The 22,401-nt window shown below is 44.8% G+C and overlaps 4 protein-coding genes across 4 annotated transcripts; 3 read left to right on the top strand and 1 right to left on the bottom strand.

Annotated features, from left to right (window-relative positions):
* Positions 1-135: 135 nt before the first annotated feature.
* On the top strand, positions 136-1,424 carry LOC128726294 (pyrimidine-specific ribonucleoside hydrolase RihA-like). The gene is made up of 3 exons (XM_053820096.1): positions 136-227; positions 301-662; positions 722-1,424. The coding sequence occupies exons 1-3, from the start codon at positions 158-160 to the stop codon at positions 1,304-1,306; spliced, it is 1,017 nt and encodes a 338-aa protein (XP_053676071.1). The 5' UTR covers positions 136-157; the 3' UTR covers positions 1,307-1,424.
* A 1,005-nt stretch (positions 1,425-2,429) lies between these two features.
* Positions 2,430-7,282, top strand: LOC128725596 (importin subunit beta). Its single transcript, XM_053819354.1, has 4 exons — positions 2,430-2,472; positions 3,285-3,526; positions 3,615-5,968; positions 7,210-7,282. The coding sequence occupies exons 1-4, from the start codon at positions 2,430-2,432 to the stop codon at positions 7,280-7,282; spliced, it is 2,712 nt and encodes a 903-aa protein (XP_053675329.1).
* Positions 7,283-16,489: 9,207 nt separating this feature from the next.
* LOC128727537 (60S ribosomal protein L37a) lies at positions 16,490-17,554 on the bottom strand. Its single transcript, XM_053821458.1, has 3 exons — positions 17,459-17,554; positions 17,028-17,156; positions 16,490-16,955 (listed from the first exon to the last, which is right to left on the bottom strand). The coding sequence occupies exons 1-3, from the start codon at positions 17,459-17,461 to the stop codon at positions 16,818-16,820; spliced, it is 270 nt and encodes an 89-aa protein (XP_053677433.1). The 5' UTR covers positions 17,462-17,554; the 3' UTR covers positions 16,490-16,817.
* Positions 17,555-17,934: 380 nt separating this feature from the next.
* LOC128727395 (transmembrane 9 superfamily member 2) lies at positions 17,935-22,155 on the top strand. Its single transcript, XM_053821305.1, has 5 exons — positions 17,935-18,070; positions 18,301-18,764; positions 18,831-20,020; positions 20,093-20,252; positions 20,318-22,155. Exons 2-5 carry the CDS (start codon positions 18,597-18,599, stop codon positions 20,819-20,821), a joined length of 2,022 nt encoding a protein of 673 aa, XP_053677280.1. The 5' UTR covers positions 17,935-18,070; positions 18,301-18,596; the 3' UTR covers positions 20,822-22,155.
* The last annotated feature ends 246 nt before the right edge of the window (positions 22,156-22,401 follow it).

Here is a 22,401-nt window from a genome sequence, read left to right as displayed (position 1 = left end):
ATTAATTCAAGGGTTGCCTTATGCTTACTGGTGCGTACACGAGGCATTTGTTTTATACCGATCGGACTGACAAGTTACTGTGCTCGGCGGTCGGCGTGTAGCGAAGAATAAATTGCTTCTAATTGTGCAATCGTTTTGCAATTGCGGCTGTGACAGAATGGGCATTTTTGACTTCATCAGGCTGGTGTCGCTGCTATGGGCGCTTATGGGAACCGTGAGCAGCGTAGGTGAGTGTTTTTCGTTCCAGTGTTTTGTGCGTCACAGAAACAAAGGTGTCATTTTTTTGCGTTTACGTTTAAGATCGAGCTAAGGTTGTGATAAGCACAGATGCTGGTGCTGACGATGCTTGGGCACTGTTCTACTTGCTGGAAGCTCATCAGGATGTCGACATATTGGCCATTTGTTGCACAAAGGGTAACACGAATGCGACGAACGTGGCCAATAATGTACTACGAGTACTGGATGCATTGGAACGAACGGATGTACCCGTGTATGTGGGATCGAATGAACGAATTTTGCTCCCGGAACCGCTAGCAAATCCCAGCGAGATGTATTTCGGATCGGACGGGTTTTCTGATGTACATTTTGACCATGAACCGTCGCGCACACCCTTGCAAGAGGATAAACATGCATTACAAGAAATGTATTCGCTGATTGCACAGGTATAACGGCGTCAGATGGTTGGGTGAATGGCAGATAAATGCTATTTATTTCGTTTTAGCATCCAAAGGAGGTAACATTCATAAACTTGGGCCCACTAACAGATCTGGCGCTCTTGTTAAAGGTGTACCCGTCAACACGAACGCTCTTGAAAGCCGTCTACTTGATGGGAGGAAACCGTCATGGCATTGGCAACACGGAGAGTGCGGCTGAATTTAATTTCTTCAATGACCCGGAATCGGCTAGCATTACGTTCAATGCCTTCCGAGGGCCTATAGTCGTTGTGCCATGGGAAACGGCCTTCCGGCCTAACCTTGTAACGAGCCTTGAGTGGCGTATGGACGTGTTGGGTCGCAGCCATAGGACTATTTTCGATATTCTCAATCAAGTTGAACGAGTGGCATTGGAGAAGCTGCCGGAAAAAGAGCAACTCTGGATGCCGTGCGATTTGCTAGTTTCTATGGTTTTAGTGCATCCTCATTTGATTACCGAAAGCAAGCGGTACGGTGGAGATGTGGAGCTAAACGGTCGGCTCACCCGAGGCCAATTAGTTTTGGACCACATGAACGAGGGCAATGGCAACATAACGATCATCGACAATTTGGATGAAGATAAAATGAAACAATTATTATTGCAAATGCGCTAATAGCAAACTGCATAGCAAATGCATAAATTCAATTTTCGTTGTGCAAGTGTCACGATCAGCCCTTGCATGCCTGAAGAGATCGAGGCATTCGAGTACTGCACTTTGATTTGAATGGTAACGGTAGAAACACGTCAACGTTTCAAAATATTCTTTCTGCAATAAATTGCTATCGACGGTGGTTGTGGAGGACGCGGAGAAATCATTTGCAGCTAAATCATAAATCAAAAAAGGCTTTTAGGTAGTGTTGAAGATGAGAAAATCCTTCCGAAAAATCATCTAGAATCGTTATAATTTAAATGCATAACTGCATTCAATTCCAGTCGGTCTTTTGACAGACAGAAGATTGATCGAAATCCAACTGATCGAATTTTGGTTTTTTTGCAATATTTTGCAGTAAAATTTGATTCAATTTGGTTCATTGCAGTCGTTGCTGGATGTAAACCGCATTATTTTTATTCCTTATTTAATGATTCAACGAAAAAGTTAAGCAAATTATGCATCTTTTCCAATGCATTCGATTAAATGTGCATTGCAAGAGCGGGTCGCAGCCAGGCACCAACGAATTGTTGCAAGACTAACTCATATGACTCGCACGGTTTAACGAGAGAAGGCTGTATGTAAACATTGCTACTTTCTGACGTCATCGCGTCGTGAAAAGACGTGCTGTAACGGGGTACGCCTGTGCATTCGAGCAGCCAACGCGCCTGTCAATTTTTAGCGCTTCCCGTGAGAAGTTGGTGGCACGAGTGTGAGTGTGTGAGCAAAGAAAGACGAAACAAGCAAGCAACGAATCCTATCCGTATCCGTTTTTCGGCCAACCGATAATCTCTTGAGGGAGGAGTTGTATCGTCCCGGAGACAAAATTGTCCTAGCAGTGCCGTTTCGGTTTAGCAGAGTACAGTTTTCCACGAAAGTGTGACGGAATTCCACCCGAGTGTGCGTCATTTGAGTTTGTCCTGTGCCTCCGTTTGTGTGTTTGTGCGTGTGCGTGGAGCGCGTGAATCGCCCCCGTGCAAAAAGCGAAAAAAAGGGTCATCGAAACATTCACCATAATCGCCAGCGATTCCTGGGAAAGGACGCATTTCGGTAATCGAAGACAGGCCATCATTCACACGACTTCGTCATGATGCATATAGTGCAGATCCTCGAGAAAACCGTCTCGCCAGGTAAGTTCGCGAAACCTCTTGCTCCCTTCTCCCATTTCGGAAGAGTGCAGTGAAATGTCCATAAGAAATAGCACAAGTTCGCGAGCCTAAATGCCTGATGGGGGATCCGCGAGTATAGTGAGTCAATAGTCGGCATCCAATCAACAGCGGCGTTGTGTTGGGACGATTGTTCTAGAAAATGTGGCGCGGATGGAGCCAAGCATCATTCAGCCGGATGGTAGATCCTTGCTTGTGCCGCGGGTGGTTGGTGTTATAATTTTCGATGCTTACGGATGGTTGTGCCGCTCCGAAACATTGTTACCTTGAAATTACGTCTCGCCAGCCCCATCCATTTTTCCTCCCTTACCACCAACGACCGCCGTGGTGGCTGCTGCTGCTAACTGAGCAGCTCTCGTTTCGTTCAATAGTCTCTCTCGTCGGTACGGTTTGCCGTTCAGCGCGCAGCGACAAAATGAGAGCGAGCGAGACAGCGATAGAGAATGTATGAGGCGCGTTAACATAACCTGCAAAATGGACTGTGCGAGCGAATGATGAAATGCAATGGCGTTCCCTTTCCTTTCGGTGTACGAATAAATCTTCTTGCGCCATAGTGGAGTAGGCGTTCTGGCGAAACATAAGCATACAGCGGTGAGCATAGGAGCATATGCAAACTATCGCATATCATAAGCGGCTATTGGATGTATATTGAAGACGGCTGTTAGCGCGCTTCTGGTTCCATGCGCTCTCATGGGCCCGTTTTTCTTCTGTTTGATCTATAGTGTACTGTCGAAGTGCTTACATTCTTTTGTCTAACATTCACGCATGACCAACAGATCAAGATGAGTTGCTCGCGGCGAAGAATTTTCTTGAACAGGCGGCCACCAACAATCTGCCAGACTTTCTGCGAGCGCTCTCCGATGTGCTGGTGTACCCGGGTAACTCGACGGTCGCCCGTATGGCGGCCGGTCTGCAGCTGAAGAATCATTTGACGAGTAAAGATCAAACGATTAAACAACAGTACCAGGACCGGTGGCGATCGTTCCCCGAGGATGTCAAGGAGTACATCAGAAAAAACGTAAGTAGTATAGAACGCCGCTCGCTCTCAAGCGAGGAGACTATAAACGGACCAATTTATCAACCCTAAATCCGGTACATTCACACAGATCCTTGGAACGCTCGGAACCGAAGAATCCCGCCCGTCATCAGCCGCCCAGTGTGTTGCGTACGTTGCCGTCGCTGATCTTCCCGCTCACCAGTGGCCAGACTTGATGCAGAAACTCGTGGACAATGTGGTGAACGACAAGTCGACGGAGGCATTGCGCGAATCGACACTGGAAGCGATCGGGTACATCTGCCAGGATATCAACTCGGATATACTGGAACACCAGTCAAACCATATCCTTACCGCCATCATACACGGTATGCGCAAGTCGGAACCTTCCAATCACGTCCGGCTGGCAGCTACAAACGCGTTGCATAACTCGCTCGAGTTCACGAAGGCGAACTTTGAGGAGGTGGCCGAACGGAACTACATCATGGAAGTGGTGTGCGAAGCGACGCAATCGACGGACACGCAGATCTGTGTGGCGGCGCTCCAGTGCCTGGTGCGCATTCTAACGCTCTACTACCAGCACATGGAAGCGTACATGGCACAGGCCCTCTTTCCGATCACGCTCGAGGCGATGAAGTCAGAAAACGAACAGATCGCCCTCCAGGGCATTGAGTTCTGGTCGAACGTAAGCGACGAGGAGATCGACCTCGCGATCGAGGCGCAAGAAGCAGCCGAAACGGGACGCTTACCGAACCGAGTCTCGAAGTACTACGCCCGTGGTGCCCTACAGTATCTCGTGCCAGTGCTGATGGAGAAGCTGACGCACCAGGAAGAGTTCGACGACGATGACGATTGGGATCCGGCCAAGTCGGCGGGCGTTTGTCTGATGCTGCTCTCCACGTGCTGCGGCGAAGAGATCGTCCAGCACGTGCTGCCGTTCGTGAACGTGAACATCAAGTCGACGAACTGGCGCTTCCGGGATGCAGCCGTCATGGTGTTCGGCTCGATTCTCAGCGCTTTGGAGACGGACCAGTTAAAGCCGATGCTAGAGCAGGCCATGCCAACGCTGATCGAGCTCATGTACGATCAAAGCGTGATCGTGCGCGATACCTGTGCCTGGACGTTCGGGCGCATCTGTGAGGTCATTCCGGAGGTGGCGATAAAAGAGCAGTACCTCGAGCCGCTGCTAAAGGCCTTGCTGAACGGCTTGAAGGCGGAACCACGTGTCGCTACGAACGTGTGCTGGGCGTTCACCGGTTTGTCGGATGCCGCGTACGAAGCTGTCAACATTGATGATGACCCACCGCAGACGTACTGCTTGTCGAAGTATTTCGAATTCATCATCACGAGCCTGCTGGAGGCCACTGACCGCCCGGATGGAGGGCAGGGCAATCTGCGCTCGTCCGCGTACGAGGCGCTGATGGAAATGATTAAGAATTCACCGCTCGATTGCTATCTGTCGGTGCAGCGCACCACTATGGTGATCCTTGAGCGCATCAACCACGTGCTGCAGATGGAATCGCACATTTCCTCGCACAGTGACCGGCATCAGTTCAACGATCTGCAGTCATTGCTGTGCGCTTCGCTCCAGTCGGTGCTGCGCAAGGTAAACGCTAAGGACGCGCCGCAAATCTCAGACGCGATCATGATGGCCCTGCTAACGATGTTCAGATCTAGCTCGGGTAAGGTGTGCGGCGTGCAGGAAGATGCCTTGATGGCTGTCTCCACGCTGGTGGATCTGCTCGGCGAGGAGTTCATCAAGTACATGGACGCGTTCAAGGAATATCTGTACATTGGTCTGAAGAGCCACCAAGAGTACCAGGTGTGCTGCACGGCGGTCGGTCTCGCTGGAGACATCTGCCGCGGTTTGAAGAGCAAAATTCTGCCCTATTGCGACGACATCATGACGCTGCTGTTGCAAAATTTGAGCAACCCGAATCTACACCGCAGCGTGAAGCCGCAAATACTGACCGTGTTCGGTGACATTGCGCTGGGTATCGGAACGGACTTCAAAAAATATCTGAACGTGGTGCTGCCGATGCTTGCGGCTGCCACCCAGGTGCAGATAGACCAGAACGACTATGACATGATCGATTATCTGAACGAATTGCGCGAAAGCGTGCTGGAGGCGTACACTGGCATTGTGCAGGGACTGAAAGGCCCAGAGAACACACCGCTGGAAGACGTGAACACGCTTTTGCCGCACGTTCCCTTCATCGTCAGTTACATCGTGTCAGTGGCGAAGGATTCGGAACTCTCGGATGGTAACATTGCGATCGCGGCCGGACTCATCGGTGACATGTGCAGTGCGTTCGGGCGTATTATGCTACAGTTCCTGGAGGATCCGAGTATTACGGAGCTACTGAACGAAGGCAAGAACTCACGTACGACCCGCACGAAAGCCCTTGCCGCGTGGGCGCTGAAGGAGATCAAACGATTGAAGAACCTGCCGGTGAACACAAGTTGGTAAGTGATGCACCGTCGGCCAACACATGCCGCACGATCCACGATCGTCGAGGGCAACGAAAGCATGAAAATTACGTTTGCCACAAAAACCTTCGCATCTCACAGTGGTGTGTAACCGCTTGGAGATTGTATCTCGCTTTTTATAATTGAAAAATTCATTCTTCCTAGTTCAACAGGAGTATTGTAGACATTTGATATACGATTATGGTTGCATTATTTTCTTCGCTTTGTGGAATGAATGTGTATTAATTTTAATCGTTCCCACACGTTTTCCCCCAGGAAATAGTCGTATCACTGACTGCGATTATTGTATGGAGTCAATTTGGTTGAAGAGATACGACACATAAGGGACACCCGTTTTTTTCCATTGCACCAATGGAAAACATGTTTACGCCTTAAGGTGTCCGGACATTTTGTGTGCGGGTCTAGATCGAATGTTTTGCGTTGCTATTGATAACATGACAACACCGTTTTGGAAATGTTACGTGTCGCAGCTCCTCGATCCGGGCTCCGTGGGTCAGAAAAAGCAACCAAGGTGAGACGAGATGCCGCTGGAAGTAAAACCCGCTCATTTAAGGGTTTCAATTTTGGCCGACGCTTTGTTTCTCTGTTACAGTTGCGATCTTTCGTACTCATTTGACTCATCTGTTCGTTTGTGTTTCATGTTTTCATAATTACCTGTTGTATTTTGTTAAGTTTTGTAATAGTGTTTTACATTTTTCATTGCTGATACTAACATGGTTTTGAACTGGTTGATCTAAACATTTTTGAGTTACGATCGCTATGAAATGTTTCATTTGATTCTTTTGTATGATTGTTGTTTCATTATGCCAAATTGTGTGCTACATTTATGAATTCACATCCTACTTGAGTTTATTTTCAAGTGTTCCTAATACCTCAATGCCAGTGGTTTTGCAATGATGTTCATAATTTCCAAAATTAATCGAGGCCATAGTAAAACGTAACTTCCCTTGTTGCTGCACTTTACATTCCTTCTCTCTCACTCTCGATGCCGTACTATGTCAGTGTCGGTTTTGCGAGTCTATGAAAGAGGAAAGATCAATTTTGTCCCATCCATGTATCCATTCATTGTGGCTAGAGCTTGGATTTGGAGCGTTCGCGGGGCTGCCCATGTGGGGTTTAGTAATTTTCCTGCTTTTATTGCCTCGGCCGTTGTTCGTGTAGCACCCCCAACCCATCCGTAAATTGATTCTCGTCGCTCATTGCAGATTCGGATTTAGCATCAACGGCAACACAATTAGCTACACCAACAGCAGCGGCGCAACACCATCGACTACCGTTCCAGCAACCTAAACATTATCATCCTGAGCGTACTTATCGTCGCTACCACCGCCTTTCTGCTGCCCGATTGTTGCAAAAAATAATTTGTTTTTATACATCCCTATCGCGATCGCAGCCGATGGGTTTGTTTATAGCAGTCACTATGTCGTCGTATGTGTTCTGGTAGCATTCAATTGTAAATGAGCTTTTTCTTTGCGGATTGATGCGGTTATTGTTTTTCGACGGACACCTCTGAATGCTATGGTATCATTTTGTGCAGAAACTAACGACGAACGTTCCCGGAAATCCCAAAATTTTACCCTCTTTGGAAAACTACATCATCTCGCCCTCTAAACACCATATGTGCGGATTCTGCTGGACAGGGCAAAGCACAACACTTCGTTCGTTGACAGGAAACCTTCTTTCTACACGCGAATACTACGCATCCCGCCAGCATCGCAATCGTGAACTGTTGGGTTATGATCACTTCACACCTTTCCAAGTAAGTCGTACATCAATGCAACAACAAAATGTAGAACATGCATACTTTTTCTGTTAAAGCGTTTCAAATGATTATGGATTTCTTAATGAGCTTATATTATTAAGAAGAGCTAAAAAATACTGTACTCTGAATTATTGTTTTGTGTTCCAACGCGTCGGTTATGATATGTTGTTATATATTTTTTACTTTTTCTGAACCCACATAAAACAATTTGTATAGCACCCAAACCGAAGCATACATCGATTGCGTCTGTATTCATGAACACAAAGAATCGATACTTTTTATTAATACTTTCTTAAAAAAAAAAACAAATTGCAAGCTTAGCTATTTCGTAGATTGAGTCAGTGGAAAAGAATAGAACGAACATAAAAGTGAAGGTATGACAGGCGCGTGATCATCGCAATCGCTAGCATAATTTTAGTTGCTATCATTAATTGAATCACAGTTTGCTCTACCCCAGCAGCAGCAGGGAGACGTTTAGGGAACACGGAAAGGTACTGCTGGGTGAAATGAACACGAAGTTGCTACAAAAAAATATCATGAGAGAAAGTTTACTCAAAAAAAAAACGTGTGTAACTATCGAAGAGAAAAAGGAAATCAATCAGGAATTGAAGACAGAAAACATACTTGGTTGTAGATCACATTTTAAGATGGGTTACTCAGGGCTAACACCCGAAAATATCCACGCTATTGATTTTCAGAAAACGTTAGACGGTGAGCCATTTCAAAGCGGCTCATCTGTTTAGTGCGATCATAAAAGAGATATGTTACAAAGGACGACGTTTGTGCCATAGTGAAAGATGGCATCGAGACACCAGTCGATCGGAGATAGCAAGTATTGGCGACGTTTAGAAAGGGTAAAGGGTTAGAGGAAACTTTCACCGTGGCACGCGTTACATCTTCTTTACATTTGTTTTTTTTTTTTTCAAATTTTTGTTTCCTTTTGTCACATTTATTCTTAACCAAAAATACGCAACACTTTTTCAAAGGAGCAGCTTTTTTAATTTGATGTTTGGAACCAAATCCCAAGCAGTTGCAGGGATTTTTTTTTCAATTTTGTCGATTGTGCAGCGAATATTTTCTCACTTCGATTTCTCCAGACACTATTTTGGAAAACAAATTGAAGCTAACTGAACAAAGGAAACAGATGTAAACGGTAATAAACTAAAGGAAGGAAGCACAGTGACACTATAGTGAAAAGGGCAACAATTATCAGATATCCTAGTACACACGTAGTATGTAGTTTAAAAAAGAAAAAAAAAACAAAAAAAATCACGGTGGTAAAGTCATGCAAATGTAGTGATGATGCGTGATCATCCATGGCAAAAGATGTAGCGAAAAAAGGAGAAAGTGAGAGAGAGAGAGAGAAAGATCAAGCGTGTGTGTGTGTGCGCAAGTGTGAGACTGAATGTTCCAAAGGATGATAATGAGGTGTGATGTAAAATGTCACCGTTTTCCAGGTGTTCTGTAGAACGGATTAAATATATGATCGCGTAAGAAACAATATGTGGGTATGCATGAGTCCTAATGATGAAATGAATGCTGCTACAAGTGGTTTTGGTTGAAATTGTATGAAGTTGTGTGCTTGTGATGATAAACCTGCTGATGTCCCCTTGTTTGGAGACGAATTTATGATTGAATATAGCTCGAAAGATGCGGCAAAAAGTGACCGTACTATCACATGTTTGTATGTGCGAGAGATTTGTATGAGTTTTAACGGATGTGTAGCGCAAATGCTGCTTTTCTTTGATGAAAAAAGAAGTGGAATCGTCAAAACGAATGAACGTGATAATTATAGAATGTTGTAAAAGTGAAACGCGAGAGTATGTCTGTTATATATATGTATGAATGCGTAACATAAATAATGTATGAAATCGTGTATGTTTGCGGTAATATTTAAATCAATCTGGAAAAAATAAATAAAACTACGTCAACATAAAGTAAACATTTTCTCAAGCAAACGCACACCCAGCGATGGAAATGGGTTCGCTTTTGTTTGTTTAATTACTAAGCCAGTCATTTCGAATGGTTTACTTTGGAATGGTAAATGCTTTTTTTTTTACTAAAATTGTTTCCTGCTTGTCTTACGCTAAGAACATGCACTGTTTGTAATGTTGTCATTTTTATAAGCTAAGGCAACGGAAAATTCTGATCACATTTTATTTTTGAACATGCATATTTTTTGGGAACTATATCATTCATATAATCTTCATAATTGCAGCATCCATCGTGGTAGAAAATCGAAATATAACTCTGATTATTTAAACGATCAACGGTCCATTCTTGTTGATTATGTTGGGTATACATCTAAATTTTTGAAATGAAAGCTTGTAAGTGTCGTTGTCGTACATGGAAAGGAACAATACATTTATCTAACAATGAGCAATACAGATGAGCATGAATCATGATAGTAAAACAATGAGCAGTACCGGTGCCCTCAACTCAGTGACCACAAAGTCAGAAAACCGAAGTCTATCTCGTCAATGTGTAAAACACGATTTGATTTTGTCTTACTTATCACCATATCCTATGGATAAGCGAAAATGGTCGTGTAGCGTCCGCCATACAATTGTATTCTTAAAGAGCACGCGGTTTTATGTGAGAACTTACTACACACAAACAAAATGTGATGATTGTTTCGAAGAAAAATCTCAGATAACAGCTTGAAATCCAGAGAAAAATTAGGGAGGATAAAAAAAGGCCACTTGTGTGGTGTTGTCCTTCTGCCATCTGGTACACGATCACTACAGTGATAAAGAGTCAAATGAAGTGAGGTGCGAATGTTGCGCAGGAAGGATGGAACGCAAGCACAGAACTCACGAATGTATGTGAGCAAAAGGATGAAGATGTGGACTTTATTTCCTAGCGTATGATTAGGAAAGTATTTTGTTTTTTGGTTTTCTTTCGATGGTTAATAGGTTAGTAGTTATAAACGAATTGGTGTATATGTGTAGAAAACATGCGAAAACGATGCAAAAATAACCAAACTGATCCATTCCTGTCATCCAAAGAGGCAACTTAAAAAATCAAGAATCCAAAAAGGACCTCTGATTGAATGTGAAAGATGAGCTCATGCGAAACTATTTATGATTGTTTCGATATTTCTTGTCCTAGCAACAGAAAAACACACACAAACAAACGGATGCAAGTGGGACGAATGTACGAGATTGTATGCCATTATCAATTTATCTCTTAAAACATGCGAGAAAAAAATGCCGTGAAGCGAGTAAAAGAGAATGAGCTGTGTTGTGTGTATGTAAGAAGCGAAAATAAACCAATTATATCATTAGTAGATAGTGCGGGTAGGTGATGTGAAACGATACAATAATAGCGCAAGAACGAAAAATAATGCAATTTGCGGTAGCTCAAGACAAGGATACAAGAGCAAACAAACGAAGAAGATGATGGTGTGATGGAAATCTCAAAACAAAACGTAGAAGTGAAATGAAGCATAACAAAAAAGGGCATTGCTTCCATGGAAAGCGACAAGAAAAGCGGCTCTATTATAGGAGGTAATCATAAAAACACGCAACACAACAAATGACTGAATATACTAGTGTACTACGTGAACGAGAACACATTTGAAATCCACACATATATATAGGAACAAAGCGAAACGCAACAGACACATATGCAGGGAACCATTTTACTCTCTTGATACCGTGATCCCGACATCACAGCAAAAACGCGAGCCTGTTTTTGGGGGGCTTCCTGTTTTTGTGCATTCAGGAGCCGCAGCCGCCTAACCTGTGTGCATGATGGAACGCACTGTGGATGTATTTATTACCGGTGACAGGTGCGGTTAAACCGCCCGTGAACCGCCGGGAAAAGGGGGAAAAGGACTACCGGTTTTTAAAAGCAACAACAAATCGTTGAGAATGATCCGGCGTGTCGAATTATACGCGCGCGCGCGTGCTATCGCGTAACTTGTAGGCCGACGCACACGTTGTTGTGGTGTTGTAAGGTATTTTAAATGTAATTTTTTTTCACGTTTTTACTCACCCCATCAGCAAAGCGAACAAACGATGGGGTGGCATATATGAAAATTGTGACTACTGTGATGATGTGTATAAACGGAAACTCACCAAGCAAAATCAAAAACACTACTACTTCCGAATGTACGACGCTTTTCGGCAACGACTGTAAGATTACGAACGCACGATGCTTGGAGTGAGTAAAGGGACGGAAGGTGAAAAAAAACGATAAAAAGAAGGTGTGAGATAGGCTTTTCCACACTTGAAGAAGCCTAGTCAAAATGGCAAGGAACAAAGCGAGAGGCCGTGCGCAAAAATCAACTCTATTGCGACAATTTACTCAGGAACTGATGCAGACACAAACGTTACACAAAACTCCCCTTTACACCGTAGTCTGTAAGGGAACGTGGGGCAGGAGGTAGGGAGGGTGACTGTAATTAATATAATTTCCGACGATAGGAAAACACGAAGTTTACATTTAATTGGTACGTTAGCGATGGTACCGACATTTAGAAGCCCCTGTAAAAGGACATCGTAACGGAACCGCTTATTATTGCGTCATAGCTAGCAATCGCTAAGAAAGCAACACAAATCCTTTTTTACCAAATGAACATTATTCCCTCCTCTACCAATCCATGGGCTTTTGTCTATTTTCAGCATTACATTCGAGGTATAAAAAAGACAAGGAAGAACAAATTAAACTGCAGAACAAAAGAAAGGAAAGACAACCAGGATATGAGGTAGCATAGTATGTGCCCTGAAAGGACGAAAGCAAATGACGCTTTAATGTATTAAACTAGTAGAATAGTAGGGGCCAACGATGGCAGCATGCTGAGGAGACGTTTTACCAGCTTTTTATAAAAGGAATTTTCTTTTTTATTGTTTTTTTTTTCTATTTTTCTTTGTCATCATGGTGGATAGACATTGTTGAAAGTGTGCGTAAAAAACCCTAGGGAAAAATGTGTGCACTTGTTTTCCATGCTCCTTTGCTTCTCTTTTTCTTCGCCTCCCTCGGTTAACGAGGCTGGAAAAAGAAAAAGGACATCGGAAACCGGTGTACACTCTCACGTATACACATATACCTTTTAACAGTTTTCGCGACGTGGGAGGGCATCATTTAATTTCCCCCGACAGACTGAGGGCCATTTGTGTACTGATGACAACCATAGTAGACCATAGTAGAAGGGAAAGCTGACCTCGGACCTTCTAGTTGGAGTATCGACACAGGACACGTATACACACACACAGCGGGTAAGGGCACAAAACGGAATGGAAAACAAACTAGCTAATACTAGGGAAAATCGATAATAAATTGGTCGGGAATGTAATGAGGCCGGAGAGACCTGGAGATGATCGAACGAAAACCATGCTTAACATGATGTTTCCCAGGAGGAGAAGGTCCCACACTATGGACGGCGTAGGAATCAGGAAGAACGAGACAATTACGGAATATAAATCAAACTCTAACTCAATTGCAAGGAAGAAGCTATACTGGAGAGGCAGCGAAGAGATTGCGTGAGACGTGGATGGGAAGAGGACATTTTTCATTCTTGCTAATATTGTTGTATCTAGTAGACGAATTTGCGGACGAATGAATGACAAATCGGGTGCAAGCGGCTGTTGGGCTGTTATATATGTATATTTACGAGTAAAATTGAAGAGAGCGCACACGGAGTGATGTGGATGCTTGTGGAAACATAGAATTAAGAAGACGGCGGTGTACGATCGCGTGTTGATGATCTTAAGGCTGCGCGTGTGGATGTGTGTGATCGAGATGCATCCGAGATGTTTGTACGTGTGCCTGAGTGATAGGAAAATATATTTAAACGAAGCAGAAGTGAGAAACTCTTTCTAGTGAGGGCGATAAAAGGATGCTCCTATGGTATATGGTACATCTGCAGCTTTTGTTTGCATACGTCCGCTGGGATGTGTATTCCATTTGCTGGCCACACCGATAGGGATATGAAAGCGGTTACACGCGTTCATTACATTATTTTCACAAATTTTGCCCGGAATCCTTTCGAACTATTGCGATCAGATCAACCTTGTTTGACATTACGTTGTGCTATAGAATCATCGAGCATGCGATATGATGCGTGCTGCATCGGAATCCTAGCCTGTCGGCTTAATTAAAATCGAACCAAACCATCCTTGCCAGGACAGAGAGAAAGAGAGAGTGTGTATGTGCAAAAAAAGGGAAATGTGTCATGTAGCCTGGTGCGCTTGCATGCGAGTGATCGTCGGCTGTGTGATCGTTGAATGAATGCGCGAATGCGCGTGGAAAATCAACATTTAAGCTCAAAAAAAAAAATATCTCTGTATGATCGTGCGTGTTGTTGCGGCGTGTGAGCAAAATAGCGAATGCGTGCGTAGCTATGAGCGTGAAATAGCGTTTTTTTTTGTAGAGAAGTGTGTAAATCGGCGAAACCACAACCGCGCATGGCACGGTACGACACTTGCGTGAAAAAAGGGGGGGTTTTTCCAGCAGCAGGACGGAATAAATAGCCAAACCCTCCTTCACGCTGATACATACGCAACGTTCTAACACAACCATTACGAGAGGACTGACTAGCAGAAAGCGGACCCGACCGAAGCCAACTACCGGGAGATAACGGCCCCTCCTCCCCTCCATCGCTGCGCCTGACTCGGAAGCGGGTGAAAAAGTATGCGAACCGCGGGAGGCTTGATTACAAGATTTGAGACTGACTTTAAAAAAGAAACATGCAAAAAAAAAGTTGAAAAAATGCACACAAACATACGACCACGTACGGCAGAGTATGAATACTATGAATATACACACGTGCCGGGTGCGTTTAGGAAAAAAAGAATAAAACGTAACCTGAGGACGAAAACTAAAACATTAATTCGAAGGCTGACACGCTTTTACACATAACACACTCAGACATCGTCCATACGACCAAAGACGCTACAATGTATTGGGACTGGATACTGGAGAAGGATGATGAACGTGCGCGTTTGTTGGAAGGACTCGGAAGGATCACGACCTTATCAGTAAACGGACGGTCGAACACTACGACTATTACTTCTACTGCTACTACTACTACATTGTGCTGTGAGGCCAGGCGGGCGGGGGAATGCGCGAGAATGAATGAACCAAATTTGCCGATGTTGATCATCCCATGACACGTGGCGGTCAATGCTGGTCCCCTGGGGGGAATTGATGTCCTGAGGAAGTGGGAACACGTGAAAGATGAATGGCGATGATGAGTGCGCGTGTAAGCTGTGAATATAGAAAAAAGGGATATAGGTGGTGATCGCCGAGGACGGAAGCTGTGGGAGAGAGAGAGAGAGAGAGAGAGCTAGTATGGTAAGCAAAAGGATCGAGCGCCGCGCGTATTTTGTAAGCCTGTGAGAGAGAGAGAGTGAGAAAGAGAGATCGTTTTGTACATTTGCAAGGACGCGCGCGCGCGACGTATGCGTGATTATGGTGATTATGCGAGAGGACACGTGTATATGATGATGTGTTGACTGGTGATCAGGAAGATTGATGATGATGACTGAATAAAAAAGTACATGACTGCCAAAAAAAATGAACGAAAAAAAAGAGAACACTCACACACGAACGAAACACAAATTATTTAATTATTCATTTACTCTTGTTCTGTTCCGGTGGTTCAGTTCGGTGTACGTTTGAGGAACGGACATCGCCACGTGGGTAAGAGCACGCTCTCTGATGCTGTGCCACGTGCTGTGTCGTTAGAGTGGGGGTGTCTCTTTGGGTATTCATCGAATATATTTCAACACTTGACGTTCGGCGACGTGCGGGAGGACGCTAATTCAAGAAGTCCATTTGGCGGTTTTGGGCACATGCGTGTCTTCGATCGCCTGAGGAGTAGGTAATATTTTTCCTAAAAACTGACTACTCGTAAACGTAAAACCAAATGAATCTAACTCAAAGGCTGTGCTTGTGGGAAAGGGAGATTAATTATACATGGAGAGCGGAAAGGGAACCAGCAAGGCGAGGGAGAAGTTTTCCCGGAGGTTTCCGCTTCCACTGGCTCTTGATTCTCGTTCAATTTTAGTTGTTTGTTGATTTTAGTTTTTTTAAATTTTGCTATCGAGTTTTGATGGAAGATAATTAAAAAAACAAGACATTTTTAATAAAAAAACGTTTTATGTAAAGTGTAAGTTATTCGGTATTGTTGGAGAAAAAGTAATTGAATATTTATTACATCACAAAGCAACGAGTTTTCTTAGTTTGGCAAGGAAACAATTGCACATGATGGCATCCAGAACGGTACGGTCAGGTACGTATAAGACTTAATATTTTTTTTTCTCTACATTACAAAATCTTGTGTATTCCGTACCTTCTTAATCAGAAAGCTATTTGTGCAAATCCTAACGTATTGTTTCTCGGAAAAATATCTATATTCAGGTTTTTATATTGTATTTTTTTATATTACATGTAGGATTTGTAATTTTTGCTTTTCATTGTCCATGTTCCTGTCGCAACGTTTGAAGTTGGAACTGTACAGCTTGACATGGACTCAGACTTAAGCTCGGGATTTTTGGTCTTGTACATGCAGAAGTACAATGGAAAAGCTGCTTTACCGTCGTGTTATGGCATTAGAATGATACCGGACGACACAGTCGGTCAATTCCTTGGCTTTTTATTACAAGACCTATCAAAAAGTGGGTAAGTGTAGGATTTCATAATTTCGGATTTTACACCATGACCCCACCGTAGACGGGTTTCGTTGGAAAACCTTGTCTAGCGATGCAATGAACTCAAGAGTCGCTATATTTCCTGGTGAGATGTTGCCACTTCTTTTCTTCGTTGAAGAACCATTCTTTATTTATTAACAAGATGATCTGATGCTCACGACCGGGGGTCACAGAGATGTTCCAGTTGAGATGCGTTATGTATCAAGCTCGGAATTGAATTCCGCGCCATTTGATGCCATTGATGATTGATCCTAGCATGACTTCGATCAGCAAAACACACTAGTTCCATCACGCCAAAGGTCGATACTTTGATCGTCAAAACACAAAACCGCGGATCCATTACAACTGTGTACTCCTCGCGCTGACATCACATCGGTCTCCGCTTCAGTGTCGTGCCGTTTTTTTTTTACATTTCACGCAGGCGTCGCACAGCTGATCGCACCGAGGCGGCAGCGGTGGTTGAGTATACCCAGGCACCACCGGCAACGACGCGATTGCACCGCTTGCATGACCAGATACCCACGCACGAACGCTTCATGGCATCCTGTGGAAATCAAGATATGTATAACAACACTAGGTATACTGCCTTTCTATCGGCCATCGTTATAGTACGTACCTTGCCACAGAACGTGCAGGTGTACTTGGCGTGCTGGGTGATTTCCATCTTTTTCACCATCTTACGCAGCGAGGCACCATAACGGGTACCGTATTTACCGACGATTCCGACTTTCCTGGTACGCTTGGCCTAAAATGAAACAAACATAATTGAATGTTTGGGTAATACACGATTCACTTATCAGATCATTTTTGTCTCGCATCTCCAAACAGCACCCGGTAACGTTAAATGAATTTCACTTGAACACGACCGGCATCGGTGCAGCACGATTTTTGAGCAAGCGGATTGGTCTCTTGTGTGTATAGTCGAATAAGCCAGTGCATCATCACTTTTACACGACGTTTAGCACAAGTAATATCCATCGCACGAAGCCAAATTTAAGTTCCGGGTGTTGCCAAGAGTATGTTTTACGTTTGTCAGGGTAAACTAACCATTTTAGATGATTATTATCCGATCTGGATTGAATTTAAAAGTAAGCACAAAATGTGTGCACTTTATTCAATCGAAAGGCGATGGAAAAGAGGGACGGCGACCTGTCAACAAACGGAAGTTGCCATACGTTTTGACATTGACGGGTTGGCTGCGTCGGCTGCGTACTTACCGGCGGCACGGAACATCTCTGCGAGCGTGCTCCATATGTTGTTTTATGAGTTTAATCAATACGTAATTCTATAAAACCACTGATTTATGAAAAAATATTTTTTCATTCCCTATAGGTAATATAGAAGCATTTACATTAGCTCGTGTCGCATTAAAGAACCAAAACATTTGCTACACAATAATATTTAGCGCCCATAGCAGAGTGATAGTGCGTACTCTGCGATAATGCTCTTCCACATTTGACGTTTGACGTGTCAATTGCGTTTCGCTTAGAAACAAAAAAGGCTAAAAACCAACACAATCGGAACGGGAAAAAAGTGATTCCGCTTACGTTAGCTATACGACGGAACGATTCACCGTTTTCGGCCGCTGCGAGCGTTCGGCGCTCTAAGTACGCGAAATGCAAACGATCTCGTGATAGGCGCTGGTGGTTATCGCTAAAGGTGAACTCAAAAATCCTTCGTTTTGTTGCGTTCTGCTACGTCTCTATTTTGCCGTCGTATTGTGCGTTTTGCTGGCAACCGTGTACTACTGCTACCATCACTACCCGTCGTTGCCTTCTCCACAAGAACGACCGAAGACGGTTGTCGTCATCGCTCAGGAAATGCAGTGCACCCTTGCGGCGGTTCTAATTTTGCTTACGTTCTCATTTATTCGTGTCAATCTTACTTAGATTTTGTCGGGCGGAAAAGTGAAGCATCGCAAAGAAAACAGGTGTTCGTGGTTGCATTACGGTGTTGCAGACGAGCGCAGTTGCCCCTCAAAAACCGGCTCATCGGTGGCTGACGACGAGCGAAGGGGAATCGAAAAAAAAGGAAACAACTCATCTCCAGCAAACGACACACCACCAGTAAACTGTTCGTGGGTGTGTGCACGCGGGGACGATAGTGTGCTTGCTATCTGCGTGGGCTGCAGACGGTCGGGGCTGTGTGGTGTGGCGCCGCTATCGAAGTAATACGATAATCTATAATGACAACGAGGCACACGACTGTCGCCGGCAAAATGAGCAAACTTGCTGTAATGTTCGTTCCGGTCGTCGTCTTTCTGATGGCGGTGGGACTGTCGGAAGCGTTCTACTTGCCCGGTTTGGCACCGGTTAATTACTGCCGCAAGTCGGATGTGCAAAAGTCCTGCATGGTAAGTTGTCAATTATAGATGGCTTTTCACATATAAGAGGTGGAATGAAACTTTTTGTCCTTGCAGTCGGAGGTGGTGCTGTACGTCAATCGACTCAACACGGAAGAATCGGTGATCCCGTACGAGTACCATCACTTCGATTTCTGTCCCATCGACGAAACGAACTCACCGGTAGAGAACCTCGGTCAGGTGGTGTTTGGTGAGCGAATCCGGCCGGGCCCGTACAAGATTCAGTTCCTTGACGACGTTAAGTGTGCGAAAGCGTGCGTGAAGCATTATAAGGGTGGCGATCCCGACAGCGACCACCGGCTGATGGTGCTGAAGAAGGGCATGAGCCTGAACTATCAGCACCATTGGATCGTCGATAACATGCCCGTCACGTGGTGCTATCCGCTCGAGAATGAACGCCAATACTGCAGCACCGGGTTCCCGATGGGTTGTCTCGTCCGTCGTCACCCGGATGGCGAGGAGGGTTGCGTCACGAACCCGAATTATGGCCGCGCCGGTTACTACTACCCGTTCAATCACGTTGACCTGACCATCACGTACCACAGTGGGGCCACCGAGGAGTGGGGTGTCGCGTTCAAGCAAAACGGTGGGCGCATCATTTCAGTGAAAGTCGTACCGTCGTCTATTAATCACAAAGACCCGAACGATTTGAACTGCGACAGCAAGGACCCGATCGAGATTCAATCGAGCGCTCTACCGAACGGCCAAACGCTTGATATCGTGTACACGTACTCGGTGCATTTCACGCAAAACAACAAAATCAAATGGTCATCGCGGTGGGACTACATTCTCGAATCGATGCCGCACACCAACATCCAGTGGTTCAGCATACTGAACTCGCTCGTAATCGTCCTATTCCTGTCCGGTATGGTTGCGATGATTATGCTCCGTACGCTGCACAAGGACATCGCGCGTTACAACCAGATGGATTCCGGCGAGGACGCCCAGGAGGAGTTCGGCTGGAAGCTGGTGCACGGGGACGTGTTCCGGCCGCCACGCAAGGGCATGTTACTGTCCGTGTTCCTTGGCTCGGGCATCCAGGTGTTCTGTATGACGCTGGTTACGCTGGCATTCGCTTGCCTAGGATTCCTGTCGCCCGCGAATCGAGGCGCACTCATGACATGTGCGATGGTTTTGTTTGTTCTGCTCGGAACACCGGCCGGATACGTTTCAGCTCGCATCTACAAGAGCTTCGGTGGAATCAAGTGGAAGAGTAACGTGCTGCTTACGTCCATGTTGTGTCCAGGGTAAGAGTAAACATCTTATGCACCAACATGAGAATAGTTTTAATGCGATTCTATTTTTCCCCTGCTGTCTAGGGTCGTTTTTGGGCTCTTCTTCGTGATGAATCTGATTCTGTGGAGCAAGGGAAGCTCGGGTGCAGTACCTTTTTCGACTCTGATCGCCCTACTGGCGCTATGGTTTGGAGTTTCCGTACCGCTTACCTTCGTCGGTGCTTACTTCGGTTTCCGGAAGAGGGTGAGTCTCCGTAAACGAAGGCGCGCTGCCGTGATTCGATCGCTAATGATGTGCCTTTTTTTTAGTCATTGGAGCACCCGGTTAGAACGAATCAGATCCCGCGCCAGATTCCAGATCAATCGATCTACACCCAACCGATTCCGGGCATCATCATGGGAGGCGTGCTGCCATTTGGTTGCATCTTCATCCAGCTGTTCTTCATCCTAAACTCGCTCTGGTCGAGCCAGATGTACTACATGTTCGGTTTCCTGTTTTTGGTGTTTCTCATCCTCGTGATCACATGCTCCGAGACGACGATCTTGCTGTGCTACTTCCACCTATGCGCCGAAGACTACCACTGGTGGTGGCGATCGTTTTTGACGTCCGGCTTTACCGCGGTTTACCTTTTCGTGTACTGTTGCCACTACTTCGCGACGAAGCTGCAGATCGAGGACACCGCGTCCACCTTCCTGTACTTTGGCTACACGCTGATCATGGTGTTTCTGTTCTTTTTGCTAACCGGAGCGATAGGATTCTTCGCTTGCTTCTGGTTCATTCGCAAAATTTACAGTGTAGTCAAGGTGGATTAAAACCACGCCATGCGCCTCCACCGGGAACACGTGGCTTTATGGGGCTTATTTCGGTTGGATTCGTTCGGCGTGCTGCATTGCTCAGCCACCCATTTATTTTTGCCTTTTTGATAAGTATGTCGTCTATCAGTATACCAGTATCCCATTCCTTTTCGCTGTGGAGCTGAGTTGATCGTGTCTCTTTGCGAGAAACAAAACATATACTAGAATGCAAATGTGTTTCTCCATAAGTTTTGGTATGGCTCTACCATCTTTGAGGGATGGACCAAATAGTGAGGATCTTTCCGTTCTAGAAGCGCGATAACCGGCGCAGAAAGAGCGGAATACCGACAATACAACACATGCGCGAAACACCTTTTAACGTAACAATTATTTCACATTGGTAGTAGTTCTTTCTCGCAATCGAGTGTCTAATCAATCGACCAGTGGGAAATGAATGCTAAAAGGCACGGCTGTCAATCGTTTAGGTGGTGGAATTTATTCCACTTTATTGTTTACCATGTCGGACGCAGACCCCTTTCATTAGCTTAGTAAAAACAAAACGAAAGTGTGCGGTACCAAACGGTGTAACGTTCTACTGCGCTAAACTAGCATTGTGTCTCTTGGTAGCGCGTTGTGCATGCCGTTCTGGAACGTGCTGGTTGAAGAATGGTTTGCCGCGAAAAGGACCTTACCGTCCTCAGTGTCATTATGGCTCGTGCTCCAGTTCGGTTACACCGGTTTTGAAAGCGAGAGCACAGGTAATGCTGATCGAGCGGCAACCACAACTTTTAAGATCGAAAACGTAGTTTGTCCACAGCACACAACACTTAAGTGTAACTTTTTCCTTCTTTCCAAAAACTAGGTTAGTCGTGACAGATCGTAACGGGATAGTAAACGCGTTTTGGGGTGCAAGAAGAGTATTAGAGAATTTTTGAGGGCGTGGAAGGGGTAATGATATAAAAGAACATCATCGATATTTCGATCGATCGATTGTTCATCTGGTTATAACATCCTTATTTGTCGCTGTGTAAATTATTAACTAGAATTATTATTTGCCTTCTTCCTTGCAAACAAAACAGCAGACCACATACCCACGCAGTACATGGGTGAGAAAAGGGTTTAGAATACAACTAACTGGAAACATTGTGCACTGAAGATCGTTCGGAAGATCGCGAGAGTGACACGCGCGCAATAGTTCGCGTACGATGGAGCGGTGATCCGATTTTGCATCTCAACCGTAAGTGAACCGTAGAGCGATGTGATGAAACAGTAAACTTAAAAATGGAAGAGCATGCATAATAAAAATAATAATTATAATGAATACTATCGATTACAATAAAACTCTCGTTTCGTTTTAACTTGCGCCACATGGCGCGATCGATCATCAGCAAAAGAAAACACTCTGTGACAGGTTTCATATGTGTTAAGTATATTATATTTCATCGTATTATCTGTATTATATTCCATCCGTATATTGATCTCAGTTTGCAATTTCGGCATTGATTAATTGCTTAAGACTCCAGATGGCTTATAGCGTAATTACTTTAATACCTTAACCAGAAGAACCATCGCCTATTTCTTAAATTTATGCTCATTTT

The sequence above is a fragment of the Anopheles nili genome, chromosome 3, assembly GCF_943737925.1.
Source record: "Anopheles nili chromosome 3, idAnoNiliSN_F5_01, whole genome shotgun sequence".
In the NCBI taxonomy this organism is placed as follows: Eukaryota; Metazoa; Arthropoda; class Insecta; order Diptera; family Culicidae; genus Anopheles; species Anopheles nili.
The sequence above is the reverse complement of the archived record's forward strand: the minus strand, read 5'-3'. Positions and strand labels throughout refer to the sequence as shown.

Coding starts and splice junctions, on each gene's coding strand:
- LOC128727395 (XM_053821305.1), top strand. CDS start 18,597: ATGACAACGAGGCACACGACTGTCGCCGGCAAAATGAGCAAACTTGCT. Junction 18,765..18,830: donor ATGTGCAAAAGTCCTGCATG/GTAAGTTGTCAA, acceptor TTGTCCTTGCAG/TCGGAGGTGGTGCTGTACGT. Junction 20,021..20,092: donor ACGTCCATGTTGTGTCCAGG/GTAAGAGTAAAC, acceptor CCTGCTGTCTAG/GGTCGTTTTTGGGCTCTTCT.
- LOC128726294 (XM_053820096.1), top strand. CDS start 158: ATGGGCATTTTTGACTTCATCAGGCTGGTGTCGCTGCTATGGGCGCTT. Junction 228..300: donor GGGAACCGTGAGCAGCGTAG/GTGAGTGTTTTT, acceptor TTTACGTTTAAG/ATCGAGCTAAGGTTGTGATA. Junction 663..721: donor TGTATTCGCTGATTGCACAG/GTATAACGGCGT, acceptor ATTTCGTTTTAG/CATCCAAAGGAGGTAACATT.
- LOC128725596 (XM_053819354.1), top strand. CDS start 2,430: ATGATGCATATAGTGCAGATCCTCGAGAAAACCGTCTCGCCAG. Junction 3,527..3,614: donor AGGAGTACATCAGAAAAAAC/GTAAGTAGTATA, acceptor ACATTCACACAG/ATCCTTGGAACGCTCGGAAC. Junction 5,969..7,209: donor CTGCCGGTGAACACAAGTTG/GTAAGTGATGCA, acceptor ATTCGGATTTAG/CATCAACGGCAACACAATTA.
- LOC128727537 (XM_053821458.1), bottom strand. Junction 16,956..17,027: donor CCTGCACGTTCTGTGGCAAG/GTACGTACTATA, acceptor TGATTTCCACAG/GATGCCATGAAGCGTTCGTG.